The sequence below is a fragment of the Anser cygnoides genome, chromosome 17 (assembly GCF_040182565.1).
Source record: "Anser cygnoides isolate HZ-2024a breed goose chromosome 17, Taihu_goose_T2T_genome, whole genome shotgun sequence".
In the NCBI taxonomy this organism is placed as follows: domain Eukaryota; kingdom Metazoa; phylum Chordata; class Aves; order Anseriformes; family Anatidae; genus Anser; species Anser cygnoides.
The window spans coordinates 1,090,848-1,108,067 of record NC_089889.1 but is presented as its reverse complement, the minus strand read 5'-3'; the positions used below and the strand labels follow the sequence as shown (position 1 = coordinate 1,108,067).

Below are 17,220 nucleotides of genomic sequence, written 5' to 3'. Positions count from 1 at the left end.
TGCTTCGCTGCTGTGCCAAACTCCCTCCTGTCCCCCTCAGGCTTTTCCTCCATCCCTGCGTTTCCTGACGGAGCACACAGCCACTTCCCCAACGCCAGGCTAGGAGTCAGCCCCCGCCCTCTGCTCTTTGCAGCCCGGAGACTTCCTCACCCCCGAGCATCGCAGCGGGGCCCTGGCTCAGGGCAGCGTCGAGCGGAGCACGGGTGGGAGCCGCTTGGCCCGGGGCATCAGAGGAGCCCAGAGCACCACAGGGCTGGAGCACGAAGCACCACTCCCTCCTGCCTCCCTCCCTCACCTACACACACCTCTCTGCGCTGTCCTCGAGCCGAACCAGCACCCAGCTTGCCCGTACCCCAGGGGAGCGGAGGTAACCTCACTCCGCGCGCTGGCTGTCGCCCACCCAAGGCTCAGGGACAGCCGTGGCTCGGGCTGTGCAGCGGTTTCACACCTCTGCTGCTAGCAGCCGACAGGCACCGGGCAGCACTTCCATGCAGAGCCTCCCTGGAAGGGGGCTGCTGACACCGACAGCCTGCTCGCCATTTCACAGAACAGCCAGGAAGGCACCTACCTCGAGCTCTGCGCTCCCGACAAGCGGCTCCTGCGCAGGGGCGGCTGAAGCAGCAGGCGCTGCCCGCTCGGCCCCAGCAGCGCAGGAGCTCGTCTTTGGGGGGAGCTGGCAGGCAGCGCACGGGTCACCCAGCCCTAGCCCCCCACAGGAACCACAAACGAGACGACCAAGCAGTACGTGGGACTCTGACACGCAGGTCTTGTCTCGGAGACTTTTATTTTCACAGTGATGTGTGCGTGGAACAGCAGCGGTCTTTGAAGCACGCAGCACAGCCCGGAGGGAGGTGCTCAGCCCTCGGACCTAAGCACCCATCACCGCCTGTCCCGCCGCCAGCTGCGCGGTCTGCCCAAGCAGAAAGACAACAGCTGCTGAGGGGCTGCAGACCCTCTTTGGTCCCGTTAGCTTAAGGGGCTCCCACTCACCTCCTCTGCCGACGGAGCGCAGACAAACCGAGCAGCGAGGGCAAGGAGGTGAGGCAGGGTGCTGCAGCAGGAGGAGAAGCGGGCGGCCCAGGAGCAGGCAGCAGGGAGCAGTGCTCCCAGTTCCACAGCCCCCTTTGGCCCCGGGAGAGGCCGGCAGTCACAGCACCTTTCTGCTGCTGGTGGGCAGCCCGGAAGGCAACGCTGCACTTCACAACCACTGAGCAGGCATGCGAGCAGGGACAAGGATCTCCCAGATCCAGCTACAGAAAAAAAACCTACTGACAGCTACTGGCGGAGGGCTAGGAGCTTTGTAGAGCTTGTTCTATTCCAGTTAGCGGGAGAGCACGCAGGCTCTGTTAATCAAGGTAAGGCACAAAGGTGCAGCAGGGGATCGTTTCTATATATTAAGAGGTATAAATAAAGCCCGAGTCTGACCAGGGCAAGCATAGTAACAGAACTCCAGGCAGGCGCAGTGTCTGGCTGTCATCTCTGAAAGCAAGTACTGCCCAATAACCCAGTGTCCTGTGTAGCTTACAGCACAAAGAGGTTTTTCTTTAGGTCAAGGCACTCCAGGAGCCTCTGCCTACGGCAGCAGAGCACCATCAACAGTTACAGTCAATGTAAACCAAACACCCCAACACAGCTATTTTCTATCTTCAGTCTTTGGTAAGTGCTAACGTCAACGATATCCTGCACTAGAACAAAACGTGCTGCAGGAATAGGGCAATAAGGGTACCTCTCATCAGGGCTAGGCAGGCTGGAGAGCCCGTAGCTAGCACGGAGCCCCATGCCCCCTACAGAAAAAATGGCTTTGAGATTTCGCTTCTTGGAGATGAACCGTCTTCCATCACGGGCAGAGACACGCTGCCTCGGTGCACCAGCTCAAAGCAGATTCACTCCGTGCTTCAGCAGCTTCTGCTTGGCCTTGCCTGGCAAGCTAAATGCGCTGTCGTGAGGGTTGGGAACGCCCGAGTTGCGGAGCGGAGCACCCAGCTGCTGGAAGTAGGTTTCCTGGACGGGGTTCCGGCAGGCGTACACGGCCGTGGAGGCGTTCCTGGTAGGACAGGAGAGAAAGCAGCGGTCAGGATTTGCAGCCTTGTGTAAGACCCCCTTCAACTCCCAGCACTGGGGTGCTCACAGCACTGGGCTCCCAGCCACTTAGAGGGACTTTGAGATCTATTTCAGCAAAGGAACACAACGCTGAAATGGGCACCAAACCCCGGCAACGTATTGCCAAAAGGCCACAGGGAACCAGACCCTCCTTCCTTCTCAAGGGTCCTGGCACCCTGAAAGAAAAGGGGTCATATCCCTCGTAGTCTGGAACCTATTCAGCAGCATTAACACCCGTGCACGTGTCCATCCTCAGAGAACCTCCCTTACTGGCAGAGCAGCCCAATACACAAGCTGACGGCTAAATACTCCTCGTGTCTAACGCCCCGTCCTTCCTGCAGGAACCGAACTCCCTGCTGCTGTCCATACGGCAATCCCAGCACAGCACCCTTCAGCAGGAACCTTACGAGGTTTAGTCACGTGTGATGAACCCAACGCACTGGTCAGACACGGTAACCGGGAAGGCTCAAGTCATTCACTAAAAACCACCGTCAGTATTTACCTGAGAGAGGCGGGAGGAAGCAAAGCAAAGGACTCTGTATTCCTCCGTGACAGCGGAAAGCAGCAACTGATATGTTTGCTGACACCCTTCTGTGACAACTCTCCATAAAAGAAAGCAGTTTTAGTCATCTTGTTACTCAGCCTGATTCACACAGTGAGTTGCTTTTTTTGGGGCAACGCAGAATGCGCCAGCTTACCCGGTACGGGGTTTAAGGAGCCAGTCAATCTAACGCTAACCACGGAGTTCTCCAGCATTAAAGTGTATGACTCACATTCCCTTGGCAAGCAGCATCAAAGAAATGCAACAGTAATTCCCAGAAGCATCTTTATTCCATCACGTTTTGGACAAACAAGCACGGCCAAGCAAGCAGGAACTCTGCACACGCGACACGAGCACCCTGCTCGAGATCAGCTGCGGGAACGGGAGCGCTGGAGCACAAGAGCAGCTTCTGCTGGGGCTGTGCGGAGAGCTGGCTGCGATAAGGCCATCCTGCTTGGCGCATTACAATTGAGTTTGCCACGCACATTACAGCGTGTTTCCAACCCAACAAGCCGTGCAAGAAAACAAAATCTAGGTTGCCAATTCTGGGTGCTTTTGGCTCCCAGCCGAGACACAAATTATTAGGAACAGCTATATTTAAAACTGTGTCTCAGAACCTTATGGTGCCAGGAACTGGTAATATTCTAGTATTATATCTTAATTCAAACCTGGGGCACAGCTCCGCTGCGCCTCCAGCTCACTCGTGCTGGTGCCATTTTAGCTTATCAACACCCAGCTCAAACTACAGACAGAATATTAAGCAGCCTGCCTCTGAGGAGGGGACTTCAGGGGACGAGGTGACAGGCCTGACCGTGGCAAGAGACACCAGCACGATTACAGCACGTGCCAAACCTCAGCAAGCTTTAGAACAGGAGTTCCCCCCTTCCGCCTACTGTGTGCGCTTCACAGCAGCCCCGTGCCTGGAGGAGGAGGCAGTAACAAAGACACCTTACCTAATTATCATTTCGGAGGCAGTCGGAAGCTGACTGAAGTCCGAGTGGATCAGTGTGGCAGCCCTCAGGAAGTGCCGATCCAGGGGGCCAGGTGTGAGGGGCAGGTTGGCTGCCGGGCAGGAATAAGGGGGGTGTTAGGAGCCTGCGCTGTGAAGAAGCGAGCAGGAAGAGGCTGGGGATTCCTCCCGCCGTCCCTGGGTATCGGCAGAGCAGAGCGCACAGCACCCTCAGTCACGGCGTGATCTCAACAGTCAGCGGCCGCTTTGTGCTCAGCCACGCGCAGACTAAGGGCCTGGCGTGCCTTTGCCCACGTGTACACGGAACAGAGGGGCGACAAGGGAGGCTGAGGTGGGACTACCTACAGTCACCGGGCTTCCTCTTTCCCTAAAGCGATTCCTCCAAGCGGGAGAGAGCCGGGACGCTGCCTGGGAGGCTGCCAGAGAAGGGGGCACGTCAGAACGAAGGGGGGCAGTACGTGCAGGGGGCCTCCTGCGTGGGCTGCCCGTCAGCGCAGGGCGGCGCTCTCCCAGCCGCAGGCTGCTGCCTGCCCCCAGCCCCTGCCTGCTGTACCTGGGGAAGGCTGACGCCAGGGCTGAACAACGCCAGGGGGCTGGAGGTCGTGGTCAAAGAGGGTGTCGGTCCTGTCCTTGGGCCCAGCAGAGCCCCAGCCAGCATCTCCCCAAGCAACGTGCCAGTGGCAGCTGCTCCATCTCCCAACGGGCTCCGGCTCTGAACCGCACGGCGTGCTCAGCAAGCCTTCAGTGGGCTACAAACTCACTAAAGATGAAGTTTCCTCAACTGAGCGGTATAACCGGGCCATTTCTTAGGGGTTAACTGCACATAGCTTAGCAAGCAATGTTTCTGAGGTGTCTGAAACGTGAGGAAGGTTATCACAAACCCCGTGTAGCTCCTGCTCTGACACAGCCCGGCAGGCGAAGGCTTACCTGTGAGCACGTTCTGGATGCAGTCGTAGTGCGTGAAGCTGTAGGTCGCCTTGGCTGAGGACACGGAGTCTTTGGGCAAAGTCTCCCTCAGGTGAACCTCGAGGCCATTCAGAGAAGCCAGGCTGCTGTGGTACTGCTCACAGGGCAAAAGAAGGCACACGTCAGGGCGGGCTTCCCAGTGGGCACCGGAGGGAGCGTGGTGACCGCTGCCGGCAAGGCAGGGACCAGGCCCCCGCGCAGGAGCCGCCGGTAACTCGGGCAGAGGAAAGCAGTGAGACGGGGACCCAGAAAGGGGCACCCCAACCCGAACAGCAGCCGTTACGCCGCCTGGAGTTGCGGCTCCCCCGGCTCAGCGCAGGCCTGGTGCCCCGGGGGCTCGCGGGGCTGCAGCCCGGGAGGATGGATCGGGTCGCCACAGAGGCTGCAGCCTCCGCCGGCCCCAGGACGATTAGCTCCCTAATCCCCCGCCCCGCTCCCTCCTCGGCCGCCCAGAGGATCAAGCCTCCATCCAGCACTAGGCCCCGGGCACAGAGATTTGCTTTTCTCTCCAGCGAGGAGAAGGGACGGCACCCACGGACACGTGCCGGGGCCAGAAGCCTGCCTGCTCTGCAGGAAAGGTCTGCCTGCCTTAGGAACCGCTCTCCCCGGGAGATGATCTGCGTTGCCACTGCTCGCTGCCGCGTAAGTAGCATATTTTACCCTTCTTTGGTGTCATTGAGGGGCCTCAAAGCGTTTGACAAATTAATTACAGCTAAGCTTTGACATCCCTGAGAGCTGAGGGTCATTTGTAACCCACAGATAAACAGAAGAACAGCCAAGCTGAGGCCGTGCCTCAAGCCCAGCGCGGCGCCAGCAGCAGAGCCTCCAAGTTCCCGGCTGCATGTCCTAGAGCAAGGCACTCTTCCTCCCGGGGTGACGGGACAGGCAGCACATCTCCTCCAGGAAATACCTGCTCCAAGAGGAAGGGTATAGCCAGGAAAACCAGGAGGAAATTAAAGCTGGGCAGAGGTAAAGGTTGGCTAAGACGAGATCCAAAGTAAAAGCGTGCGCGCTGGAGGCAGCGTGTCTGAGGAAACGGGAACCTGCACGGAACAGCCCCCCGTCAGCCCCGGGACTACACAAAGGGAAAACAAGCCGAAGGCAGCACAGCAGTGTCACACGGGAACGAGTGCTCATCTCGAGACGTGGCGAGCCCAATGACCGACCGAGCCAGGACGGGCCCACCTTGCTCGTTGCTGGCCGTGCCCAGGGTCCGGTGGAGGAGGAGCAACGCGTGCCTGCCACGAGCAGCGCTAACCCCAAGGCCTTTACACGCTGGCTGTGTCCTTCTCAGCGGCACGTGGGGCTGAGGGCACGAGGCAGAGCAGAGGCCGGTGTCCGACGAGTTCCTGACGGAGGGTCCGGCCCCTCCAGCAGCTCTGCGCCCCCACGAGCTGCGGGACGGCACCGCCAGCCCCACGGGACAGAGGGGAGCCGAGGGCGTCTGCACAGCACCGACACCCTCCAGCTCCTGAGCGTGTTGTTCCTCCCTGTGCGCGCCCCACCTCCTGCCCCAGAGATGCACTGGCCGCTGTGTGGCCGCCTGTTCAAGGTGAGCGGGGGGGGGACAGCGATTTGGCACCTCTGGTGCAGAAAGCTAAGGCGTCCTGGCCTTGGCTGGTTCTGCAGCAACCCCTTCCCTGGCAAGCCAGCCCCTGCGGGCTGCGCATCCCCCGGGGCACGGGGGGGTCACGGACACAGCCGCCGAGCCCAGAACCAAACCTCGAGGTTTGTAACCTTGAGGCTGTGCTGCTGCTGGGAGCCAGCATTAGCCTGAGCTCTCCTCCAGCTTCCCGTCTGGCAGCTGAAGAAATGAGGTTGTTCCTATGGCAACTGGCGCACTGAACGGGCCTCTGCAGCTTTGACTCAGCTCCCCAGCTGAGGCAGAGGCCAGGCAGCAGCTCTGCAGCCCAATACCTGGCAGGGAAGCGCCGCAGCAGGCACGTCCTTCCCCCCGCTCATGAGCGCCTCGTTAGCTGCACCGCAGCGCCCGGCAGGGAAGCCGGCACACGGCAGCAGGCCCGGCAGCATGAGGCCTCTTGGGTCGCCCCGGCGCATCACCCACGCGCGGCGCTCCGAGGACAGCCTTCGCTCCTGCCATGGGCCCCCCGGGGAGAGCAGGGCCAGGGAGAGGCCGGCTGGGGGCCCGGGGGCCCGTCAGGAGAGGAGGCGCCGCTGGGGCCTGCTGCCAGGCGCCTCGCCGGTGCTGCCGCGCCGGGAAGCCGCGACCTGCGACGCGGAGGTTACGCGCCGAGCAAGGCCTGCCTTCCAGAAAGCGCCACGGAACTGGCGGGGCTCCCCAGCAAATCCCAAACCCAGCGCAGCCCCGGGGCAGCCTGCAGGGCCGTCTGGCACCAACACATTCTGCTCAGGAGCGCCGCGCTGGTGCTGACAGACGACAACAGCTACGGGAGCGACCCGCGGCAGCGCTCCCACCTCCCAGGCTGGCTCCTCACGTTCACCAGCAGATCCCTGTGTTGTCTGCCTGTGGCGGCTGCCGCCACGCCGAGCAGCTCTGCCTTCTGTGCCACTCAGCAGGTGAGGGAAGAGTCGGGAACAGACCCACTGCTCACTCTGCGCCTCCGACCCCCGTCCCGCACCACCACCACCACCACCGGACCGGCAGCAGCCAAAGACGTGCAGGTGCCGAGGAGGTCTCCTACTCACCACATCTTCGATCGAGCTCTGGTCATCTCCGAGGTGATCTTCGGCCAGCAGGGCGAGCACGAGCCCCTTGATGCAGTGGACGTACAGGCTCATCTTAACCGGTCTGCAGTGCCCGCTGGTCTCCGCACCACCCTGGGCTCCCTGAGTGCCCACCCGAGGCCAGCCGCTCTCCCCCGCCCCGGGACGGGCTGTGCTCCCCGCTGGGGCACTGCGCGGGCTCCCCTGCACGCCTGCAGCTGGCAGCTCACGCCTGCTTCTGAGCTCTGACCGTGCACCAGCGGCTGGACAATCCGCAGCCCGGTTACCACCAGCTGCACCGCTGCTTTCTGCAGAGACGCTCGTACTGCTCGGAGTCCCTTCCCTGTCTTGTTCACTTGACTTCCTTCTGCTCAGCTCCTGGGCAGGAGAGCAAATAGACGGACTGGCGCTGGCTGCAGGACAGCTCTGGGAACTGTACCGTTTGACATCGGAGTCCTCAAGACATTCCCCCGTGCTCTGCCTCTCCTGCGCGTAGGGGTTTGGGAAGGAGAAGCCTTCCAGATACGGCCCTGTAGTCTGCGCGTGTTCAGCAGCATGCAGTCTGGAAGGGCTCGGCAGCTCTTTCACGGGTCTGTCGGATGAGAAGGACGCTTTTCCACCGAGCTCTGACCTCTTGTTGTCTGGGCAGCTCAGTTCTGCAGCTGGGGAATTCTTTGCCCTGGCTTCCACCTTGGGGAAGCTCCTCAGAGCACCTGTGCCTGCGAGGCTGCCTGACTGCACACCATCTGCTGCTGCGGATGTGCTCGAAGCTTGCTCGGGGGACTCCTGCTCAGAGAGATCGTTCAGGTCTTGGTTTCCCTGGATTCCTGTTGATTCTGAAGTTGCCTGGGCGCCAGGAGCATTCTTCTCTCCTTTAAGGCTTGCTGGGGACATGGGCGACCTAGCAAGAGATAGCAAGTTGATTAAACTACTGAGTAGGATCTGTTTAGAGCTATTATCTACTTAATAATTCTATCACTTCCTGCTACAAAGAACATCTACCTCGGCAAAGGATGGGGTAAGTTCTAACACAGCTGAAAGGCACGGGCCACACATGTTGCAGACTGCTGGGCATGTCACTGCCTTATTCACAGAGCACAAAACAACTCTGGGAACTGAGAAAGGAGAGAGCACCACAGTTGGTCCTGGGAAAGTTTTGCTTTAGGGTGCTTCACAACAAAGATACGGACACCACGGATTCTGTCCAGCCTAAAAGACCTCAGGCCCCTTCAACAGAAAGACGCCAGAGTTTGAATTAATGTCAGAGAAAACAGTAGCAATGGCTGCTGAGGACACGGTGCCACACGTAACTCCCTAGCTGCAGAAGCCTTTTTAGGTGTCAGACTGACTTCCTACCTGGTCATCCACTCCACTGGGAAGTCTCGGAGCACTGAGACTTCGTCTTCTGTTAGGAACACGGGGATGATACGGACGCCCTGCGGCAATGGAGAACCTGCAAGAGCAGCGGAGGTTTGAGAGTTAAACGGCCATGCCCCAGCACACAGAACAGAAGCCAGACCCCCTCAGCACAAAGCCTTCTGCAAGAGGAGAAGGCGTGCAACCACCCTGTGTGCAGGGGCGTCAGAAGCTCTCCCAGTCTGATTAGGCAGCGTCTTCCCATCCTCCTCGTACACTTAGTGCCTGACAGAGTTAAATTCCACCCCCCCCCCCCCTTTTTTTTTCCCCCTCCAACTGTCCTGGCAGAGTATTTATTAACTGATGCTCAAAACCGATGACTGAAGGTTTGGACTGAACGCAGCAGCCATCTGTTTTCAAGGTTCCGTCAGTGGCCAAGCAGACACATGGGTGACTAGAATTCAAGCAGGCACGTTGGGAATCTGCAGAACTCATGACTAAACCCAAAAGAGCAAACTCCTTTGCTTAGCTGAAGGAACTAGTTCTGATTGCACAACACCCACTGGCACATGCTGACTAGCAGCAGCGATGCCCTCAGGGCTTTACTCCCGCATTCAGCAAGAGCTTTGACACAATCCCAGAAAACCTCCTCATACTCCGACTGCAGAGGACGCAGCCCAGGGGGCTGCCCGTGCACTGCTGCCCTGTGCCTGGCAATCAGCGCTCTGCAGCTGGTGCTCACCGTGCTCCCGCGGCTCCTCGCCTCCACGCTCACCCTGCAAGAGAAGTCAACAGTCAGCTCCAGGGCACGACACAACGCCTGCCATCGGCGCCACCACGTCATCCCCTCCAGCCTCCTCAGAGGACAGCGAGTATCCTCCCTGTGACTACAGCAGAACCCAGACCATCCCCTTCTGCAAACGCAGTTATCAGTTTACAACGCTGGGCAATGATTTATTCCTTAGGTAGCCCTCAAGGCCGAGGGGACTTCCCAAGAACCAAAATCCACCTGAAAGCAGGGACAAACACACCACAGTCTGCTATTACTGCCCGCTCGGGGCACAAAAACTTGCTTCTCTCCACCAGAGAGAAAGGAGAGGCATTCCTCATACTGGATCTTGATGCATTTTTGGAGAAGATCTTGAACCCCATAAGTAATTACTTCTGATAAGCTTTAATGACAATGAAACGTGATCTATTCATCACTTTCGGATGCTCATTTTGGATATTGAGCACTAAATACCCAAATTTAGGTAACACGCTCATCAAAACATCATATAGTTGAGAATCCACAAATTCGGATTGAAGCAAAAGCCAATTCCTAGTGTAAAAGTCTTGAAACCTTCCTCAACCTTAAGTAATAAAAGCTCTTATCATCAGCATCAATATTTGTCCTTCCCCGTAACCACACACAAGATCTGTGGGACGCGAGCTCCCAGAGGGCATCCCCACGAGCGCCCACCTGCACGCAGCGAACGCGCTCAGCAGCATACCTGGCCTGAAGGCTCATCGCCCTGGAGGAGAACGTTAGCCGTGAGAGGAGGCGGCAGCTGGGTGCTCACAATCCTAGAAGTGCAAAACAAAGTCACCCACGAGCAGAGCGTCACCTGACAGTCAGCTGTAGATTCTCGTGGCTCAGTGCATCCAGACAGGCTGAGCCAGCGGCAGCGTGGTGCTCACACGAGGCTGTTGTCCTCTGAGCAGACCTGACTGGGCTGCAGGGCCCCGCTTCCCAGACAGGTGATCTCTGGGGGGGTCTTTTCCACGGCACCCACCCCTCCAGGTTGTGCTAGACACTCTGCGCGGGTTGAAGGGCCAGCCTCAGACGTGGTACCATACCCCCCACAAAAGGAACGCAAGCTGGGTGACCGTCAGGGCTCCAATTCTCTTCATTGGGTCAGTTCCACTACAAACCCTGCTGGCATTTCCTCTGGGCCAACAAACCTGGTTTTGCTGAGTCAGGACCTAACATAAGCAATGTTTCCTGCCAGCCCCTGAAGAGCTGTGAGCAGTGGAGAAGATTCAGGAGGACAAACACTCCAAGTATTGCAATGCAGGCCCCTCGTACAGGGCTTTGGAAGGTTTGTGATCCCTCCATGTACACCTTGCTGAGATCCACTTTCTTCAGATTCTCCAAAAGACTCTAAAGAAAGGGAAGTTTAACCCCAGCACAAAGCCCTCTGCAGTGCTGTAGCAAGGTGCAGAGAACTCTGACAATGTTTGGTGAAAAAACCCTCTACTAGACAGAAGAGCAACGCAGTGAGACACACACGGGTGACGGGCAGACACAGGACAGGAGCCGGTTCTCAAGTCAGACGTCTGCTTCCAGGGCAACACGCTGCCAGATTTAAGGATGCTGCAGTGACTCACGCTCAGTGTCCTGCCTGCAAGAGTGACATCATTGCCTTAAAAACGTCTGGCCAGCCTCTGTCAGACCTGGACAGCAGCACACATTGCGGCATGGTTCCAGCGCTTGTAAGAGGTGCTACAGGCACAGCCTATGTCGAAGGGAAAAGAATGCTACTGCCAAGAGATCCTCCAAATCCCCCAAGGCCACCCTCGAGGCTTTCCTTGACGTCGCTCAGTGCCACACCTGCAGCATCTTCAGCTATCTGTGATGTATCTGTAGGTGAAAGATGACAGGATTTCCCACAGGAAATTCTGTCTCATTCTTCTGCGTACTTTCTACCAGTACAGACGGTGGTCCTGGCTTCAAGGCAGACAAAAACATACAGGTACGGGCACTCGTGTGCCCTGCAAGACAGCAAAGAGAACGCTAAGTGAAAAGAATGACGTACACACTTCTTTCTTTCTCTTGGTGACTTCCACTGGGAAGTCTAACTCGTTAGGCCTTCACCTTTCATTGAATACCAAAGACAGTAGCCTACTCCTTAAACTGGAACCATGAATTCCTTCATGCTTCAATTTTTCCCACTTACAAACACAAGTGACGATTTACCCTCTCTGAAATACAACAGCAGGCAGGGATGACCTTGCCGGAAGCATTAACGGTCCTACCAGTAACAGAGAGCAGCCCTGTGTGTCCAGCTACCGCCCCTGCTCTGCTCCCGGGGTGCACTCCGGGATCGGAGCTCTGAGAACGGGCAGATTGAAGGGCCACGCCTGGTCACTTACAAGCCTTTGTAGAGAATACAGCCTGCCAAGACATGGGGAGACCGCTGGCAAGTCTGCAAGATGAGAGCTGCTTTCAGTAAAAGCAGTGGGTCCACCTAGACAGGGAGAAACAAAGGTTATGCCAAAGAACCCCAGGGAATGCTCAAAATAGCAAATAAAAACAAAAACTAAGGCATGTATAGAGCTATGCACTGCAGAGGACAGACTTTTACCTTGTTTTTGTCCAGATTCCAGAGAGAATTAAAAATCCTGTGGAGGTCATTGGTGTTTTTCTGGATGTGTTCAATGTATCTGTCCCACTGCCTGTCCAGTTCCTCCTGAGAAAACGCCTGCGGACAACCAAAATCCACCTGGCTGTCGCTCCACGATCCCTAATGCACTCCCAGCCAGACACATCACAGCTGCTGATCTCTAATTACCGTGTAAGCGTGGTGCACAGGTCCATTGTAGAACGTGAAGAGGCTGATCAGCTGCTCCAGAAACCGTCTACAGCTGACGTCAGGGAGCTCAACAGCGCAGCCCAGCACCTTTAATGCAGACAGCCATGAATTGAGTGTGACGACTGACAAAACCCAGGGACAGCAGGTGAGAGCAACTCTTACTGCTTCCAAGCGAGTATCAAAGGCATACGGGCAGTTCTGTGGCAGGCAAACATTCCCCAGATTCACAAGTCTGATTAAAAGAAAATTCAAAAATACCCAAAGAAGAGCCCCGGCACAGGCAGGGTAAGTAAATGATAACGGCAAGCCGGAGTTTTAGACGCTCTCCCTTCTCACCATACGTTAGGTGACCTAGCTCAGTGCTCTAAACAGTTAACAACATTGTCCTGAAAGTAAGGACTTTAAAATGTTCAAGTTCACCTGTAATTTACAGCAATCGAGACGTTTCATTTAGTTTTTGAGTTGCTGAGGAAGAAAGAGAAGTGCCAGAGCCTTCTGCCTCTGAACAGCGCTGCCAGTTACGTGGGTCTGGCTGGCCTCACGCCCGTCTCCAGAGAAAGGTTTAGGGCATTTTTTAGGGCTGTCAGCGTGCTGCACGCTGCTCTTTGTACACTAAACGTCTCCTGACACTGCCAAAGCTTTGCAGCAGGAGTACCGAGGGCTTGAAAAACAAAACAGACTGCCAAGAAGGGAGACCGAGTCCTTGTTAGGAGCCGCAGCACGCGGACTTGTGTGTGCGGTCACCACCTGCAGCCCGGGGATACGCAGAACAACGCAGACCTCGACTTCTTCCAGCCATTGCCGGGCACATCCTCGGACAACGCGCCAGGTGCGGCCACACAAACGAGGCGGGCGAAGCTTTTGCACACCAGGTGAGGCGGTGAGGTGACCGCCCCTGCACATGCTCGCACACTGTGGCAACCACAAGGCAAGTTACCTTGCAACGAAAAGCTGTGCGTTGCAAGTTCTCCCCCTTGCTCTCCCCAGGTCTAGCTGTGTCAGGCCCACACCCTGGAAGAAAAACCCCTCTGAGCCTGATAAAGCGGTTCAGGCTTTCTCACTGTTTTCGGCTCTGCGAGTGCCTCCGGCCCCCCCGCGCTCACCCACAGGTGGTCTCCATCCACTCTAACGGCGAACTTGAGCTTCCTCAGGCGGATGAGGCTCGGAGGAGCTCCCGAAATCTCCGCCACGCAGCGCACCGCTCCCGCCACCTGCCCGCACAGCAGCTCCTGCTGCTCAGGGGGGGTCTGTCAGGGGAGGCAGGCAAGAAGGGCTTACTTCTCTCTCTTTTAACAGGGCTTGGAAAAGACATGTCGCCGCTATATTCAGATATAATTAATTATAAGTTCGATTCTAAACCAAATGCGGTCGGACGGGGAAATCTGGGGGGAAAATACAAGCGAGCTGCTCTTTTTGGGCAGCCCAAGGACCTGCGGGTTATTTAGGGGCACTCCTTCACCCCGCTGCGGGGTTGTTCCAGAACCCAAGTGGGCTCTGCCGGAGGGCCTGCGACCGCGGGGGCCGAGGGCCGAGGCCTCACCGCGCCCAGCCCCCGGCACCGGGCCCCCCCGAGGGGCGGCTTCCCGCAGCCCCCGCGCCGCAGCCCCCGGGGGCACCCGCGACCCGGGCGGGCGTTACCTGGCGGGGGTGGAAGCAGCAGATCCCGGCGCTCGTGGGGTCCCCCTCCTCCTTTACCTTGGAGCCGTCGTACAGGAAGAAGTAATTCCACCTACAACGGCGAAGCGTTGGCAGGAACGGCCGCGCGTCATGACGGGCGCCGTGCCCCCCCCCCCCCGGTCCCGTCCCGGCCCCCCCCCTCCTCTGACAGGACCCCGGGGCTCCCCCCCCCCCCGCCGCTCACCACGGGGCCGGGCCGGGCCGGGCCATGGGGCTCGGGCCGGGCCCGCTGCTGGGGGGGGGGGGGGAGGCGCTGCCGGCCCCGTGCCCGCCCCCGTGTGACGGCGGCGCCGACGGCGGCCGCGCGGGGCCCGATGGCGGAGGGCGCGTGGGGCGCGCCGGGAGGGCGGCGGCGGCGGCGGCGGGGCCGGGCGGTGACCGCCGAGGGGGGCGCGGTGCTGCGGCGGCTGCGGGAGGCGCGGTGAGTGCCGGGCCCTCCCTGCCGGGGGTCTCCCCGGGGGGGGGCTCCGCTCACCCCGCTGCGCTTCCCCGCAGGGACGAGCTGCTGAGCTCCGGCTTCTGGGAGGAGAGCGCCGGTGCGTGCGGGGACCGGGAGGGGAGGGGACCGGGGGGGACCGGGAAGGGACCAGGGGGGGCCGGAGGAGGCCGGGGGGCACCGGGGGGCACCGGGGGGGGACCGGGGGGGGACCGGGGGGGACCGGGAAGGGACCAGGGGGGGCCGGAGGAGGCCGGGGGGGCACCGGGGGGGGGGGGCACCGGGGGGGGACCGGGGAGAGACCGGGAAGGGACCAGGGGAGGACCGGGAGGGCACCGGGGGGGGGGGGGGGGGGCGGAGGAGGCCGGGGGGCACCGAGGGGGGACCGGGGGAGGAGCGGGGGGGGGGCGGCGGGGCACTGGGGGCACCGGTGTGCCGGTATGTGGGTGTACCGGTATCTCGGTGTATCCCTGTACCGGTGTACGGGTGTCCCGGTATAGGGGTATCTCGGTGTACCAGTATCTCGGTGTATCCCTGTACCGGTGTACAGGTGTACTGGTGTAGGGGTATCTGTGTACCGGTATCTCGGTGTATCCCTGTGCCGGTGTACGGGTGTCCGGGTATAGGGGTATCTCGGTGTACCGGTATCTCGGTGTATCCCTGTGCCGGTGTACGGGTGTCCCGCTGTGCCCGTGCCGCTGTACCGGCGCCTGACGCCCCCCCCCCCCAGGAGCCGTTCGGGCCCCGCCGTGCAGCGCGGGGCGGCCGTGGCACTGCGTCTGCTACGGGCTGGGCCGCTTCGGGACGTGCCCCGCTGCCCGGCACCAGCTGGCCTTCCTGCTGCTGCTGCTCGACCTGCTGGCGGTACGCGTGTCACAGCCCCACGCGGGGCCCGGTCCCCACCCGTGCCCTCAGCCCCACGCATGTCCCCAGCCCACGCAGGGCCCAGTCCCACCAACACGCGTGTTCCCGACCCCACCTGTGTCCCCAGCCTCACGCTTGTCCCGGTCCCCATGCGTGTCCCCAGCCCCCTGCGTGTCCCCAGCCCACCCAGGGCCCTGTCCCCACCCGTGTCCCCCCCACGCATGTCCTCACACCACACAGGGTGCTCTCCCCACACGTGTCCCCACCCCCCTGTCCCCCCCCACAGGGCTCTGTCCCCACGGGTCCCCCACACGTGTCCGTGCCCCACGCTCGGCCCCGTCCCCACCCGTGTCCCCACCCCACGCAGGTGCCGCCTGACCGCTGCTCGGTGTTCGACCCGGCCTTCTCGGAGCTGGAGGTGGCGGCGCTGGGCGAGCTGGGGCTGCGGCTGCTCCCGGAGAACGAGGTGAGGGCGGCCCCGGGGTCCCACCCGCGTCCTGGCCCCTGGTGCAGCCCGGCCCCACCGCCGTGCTCCCCGCAGGAGGGCAAGCACCGCGTCCAGGAGGGGCCCACGCTGTTCTACATGGTGCACTGCGGGAAGGCGCTGTACAACAACCTCCTCTGGAGGAACTGGTCCCCTGCAGCCCTGTCCGACATCGTCATCATCGGCAACAGCTTTAAGGGGATGGAGGAGAGGTGCGCGCCCGCCCCGGCCCTGCTCTCCTCTCTGCTTCCTTCCCTCTTTCTTTGCCTTTTTCTAACGCTTCTGTCAGGGACGCCTGCGTGGTGCCCGAGGCTCGGCCCAGGTTCAGCGAGCTGGCGCAGCAGCAGCCCTCAGGCTTCTCTTACCCCTCCTGTCCCCCCGCAGCTGCAGAGAAGTTGCGTCCAGCTCCCCGGAAGCGCACGGACCTAACGCTAGCTCCCGCCTTTGTTTTGCAGAGTGCTGTCAAGAATACTGGAGAGGGATTACTCCTACATAGCAAAGGTAGGAAGCACAGGTTTTTTAAAAGCTACTGGTTTGTGCCGACAAAGCGCCTTTTAATGAAAAAGGGAATTAATTGCAACTGTAAAGAAGGGGGTTGTTTTTAAAACCTTCTGTCCTCTCAGCTACAGTATAAAAACGAATCCCTCTAGGACTGTTTTTTGTTGTCTGCAGAAGACGCTGAACAGGGGTACAGCTCACACCGTTCCCATCATGTAACCTCACAGAAACGTTTTTACATCACACATAGCATTTTTTTCCAATGTGCTTAGGTCTTAAAAGGGACAGAGGAAGTAGCGCTCCCAGCACACCCTCGGTACACGGACACCTTTAACGACACCTCCGTCCACTGGTTTCCCCCGCACAAACTGGAGCAGCTCTCGGCAGAGGTTTGGGAGTTCCTGGAGGAGCCGACGTACCAGGAGTGCGAGGACTTGGAGATCATCAGGAAGGGGGACGAAGGTAACGGGCGCAGCCCCATGGCAGCGCAGTCCTGACCGCTCCCCGGGGCCGCATCCCCCCTCCCAGGGTAACGCCAGCGCAGGAGGGAAGCCCGAGCACAGACAGCGTCACCCCCACCTGTGAGCACGGCACCTGGATGCTGAGCCGTATGGGACATTTTTGTAGCTTAGTGGTTTTTTTTAATAAAAGTGGAAGCTGTGCTTTGACTCATGCTCACTTAACTAGAGCAAACTTGGTTACCTGCTGAAAACTGCCTTTTAAACCAGTCGCAGAGCACAGGGGTTGTGCTTCTGATCTCCCCTTTCGCGAGCAATTCAAAGCCTTCGCCTGTACCATGCACGTTTTGACGTATAGCGAAGGGCAAGTAATTTGAGGGAGGTGCAGTTGAAAGCGGGAGCAGCTGGTTCCAACACAGACTTATGAAAGCTCTTCCCCAGGCAGGGGACTCGAGCTGTTCAGCGCTACTCAAACCAGCTCCCCAGACATTCCTCTTTGAAGAGCCACATCATTTCCCTCTGGGGAAAAAAGTGCCCTGAACTACTGAGTTCCTACAGCACATGTGAACGTACTAGAAAAGCAATCTCCCTTCCAGCTCTGCTTTGGCAG

General features: G+C 59.4%; 2 protein-coding genes across 14 annotated transcripts; one reads left to right on the top strand and one right to left on the bottom strand.

Moving 5' to 3' along the window:
* Positions 1-765: 765 nt before the first annotated feature.
* On the bottom strand, positions 766-14,179 carry HPS4 (HPS4 biogenesis of lysosomal organelles complex 3 subunit 2). Of its 8 annotated transcripts, none has more exons than XR_010825628.1 (13): positions 14,055-14,179; positions 13,832-13,922; positions 13,297-13,440; positions 12,173-12,280; positions 11,966-12,082; positions 11,754-11,848; positions 10,112-10,184; positions 9,361-9,394; positions 8,619-8,715; positions 7,245-8,163; positions 4,539-4,671; positions 3,595-3,741; positions 766-2,044 (listed from the first exon to the last, which is right to left on the bottom strand). XR_010825628.1 is itself a non-coding variant. In XM_066979382.1 (13 exons), the coding sequence occupies exons 1-12, from the start codon at positions 14,078-14,080 to the stop codon at positions 3,595-3,597; spliced, it is 2,031 nt and encodes a 676-aa protein (XP_066835483.1). In that variant the 5' UTR covers positions 14,081-14,179; the 3' UTR covers positions 766-2,044. The 8 variants fall into 8 exon arrangements, 5 of the variants coding, with proteins under 5 accessions (XP_066835483.1, XP_066835481.1, XP_066835482.1 ...); XM_066979382.1 differs by having other exon boundaries at positions 3,595-3,788; XM_066979380.1 differs by having other exon boundaries at positions 3,595-3,703; positions 14,055-14,178.
* SRRD (SRR1 domain containing) lies at positions 14,079-16,820 on the top strand. Of its 6 annotated transcripts, XM_066979388.1 has the most exons (7): positions 14,147-14,291; positions 14,366-14,406; positions 15,037-15,170; positions 15,538-15,636; positions 15,712-15,866; positions 16,110-16,155; positions 16,425-16,820. In XM_066979388.1, exons 1-7 carry the CDS (start codon positions 14,185-14,187, stop codon positions 16,647-16,649), a joined length of 807 nt encoding a protein of 268 aa, XP_066835489.1. In that variant the 5' UTR covers positions 14,147-14,184; the 3' UTR covers positions 16,650-16,820. The 6 variants fall into 6 exon arrangements, with proteins under 6 accessions (XP_066835488.1, XP_066835487.1, XP_066835491.1 ...); XM_066979387.1 differs by having other exon boundaries at positions 14,079-14,406; XM_066979386.1 differs by having other exon boundaries at positions 14,079-14,406; positions 15,457-15,636.
* Positions 16,821-17,220: the final 400 nt, after the last annotated feature.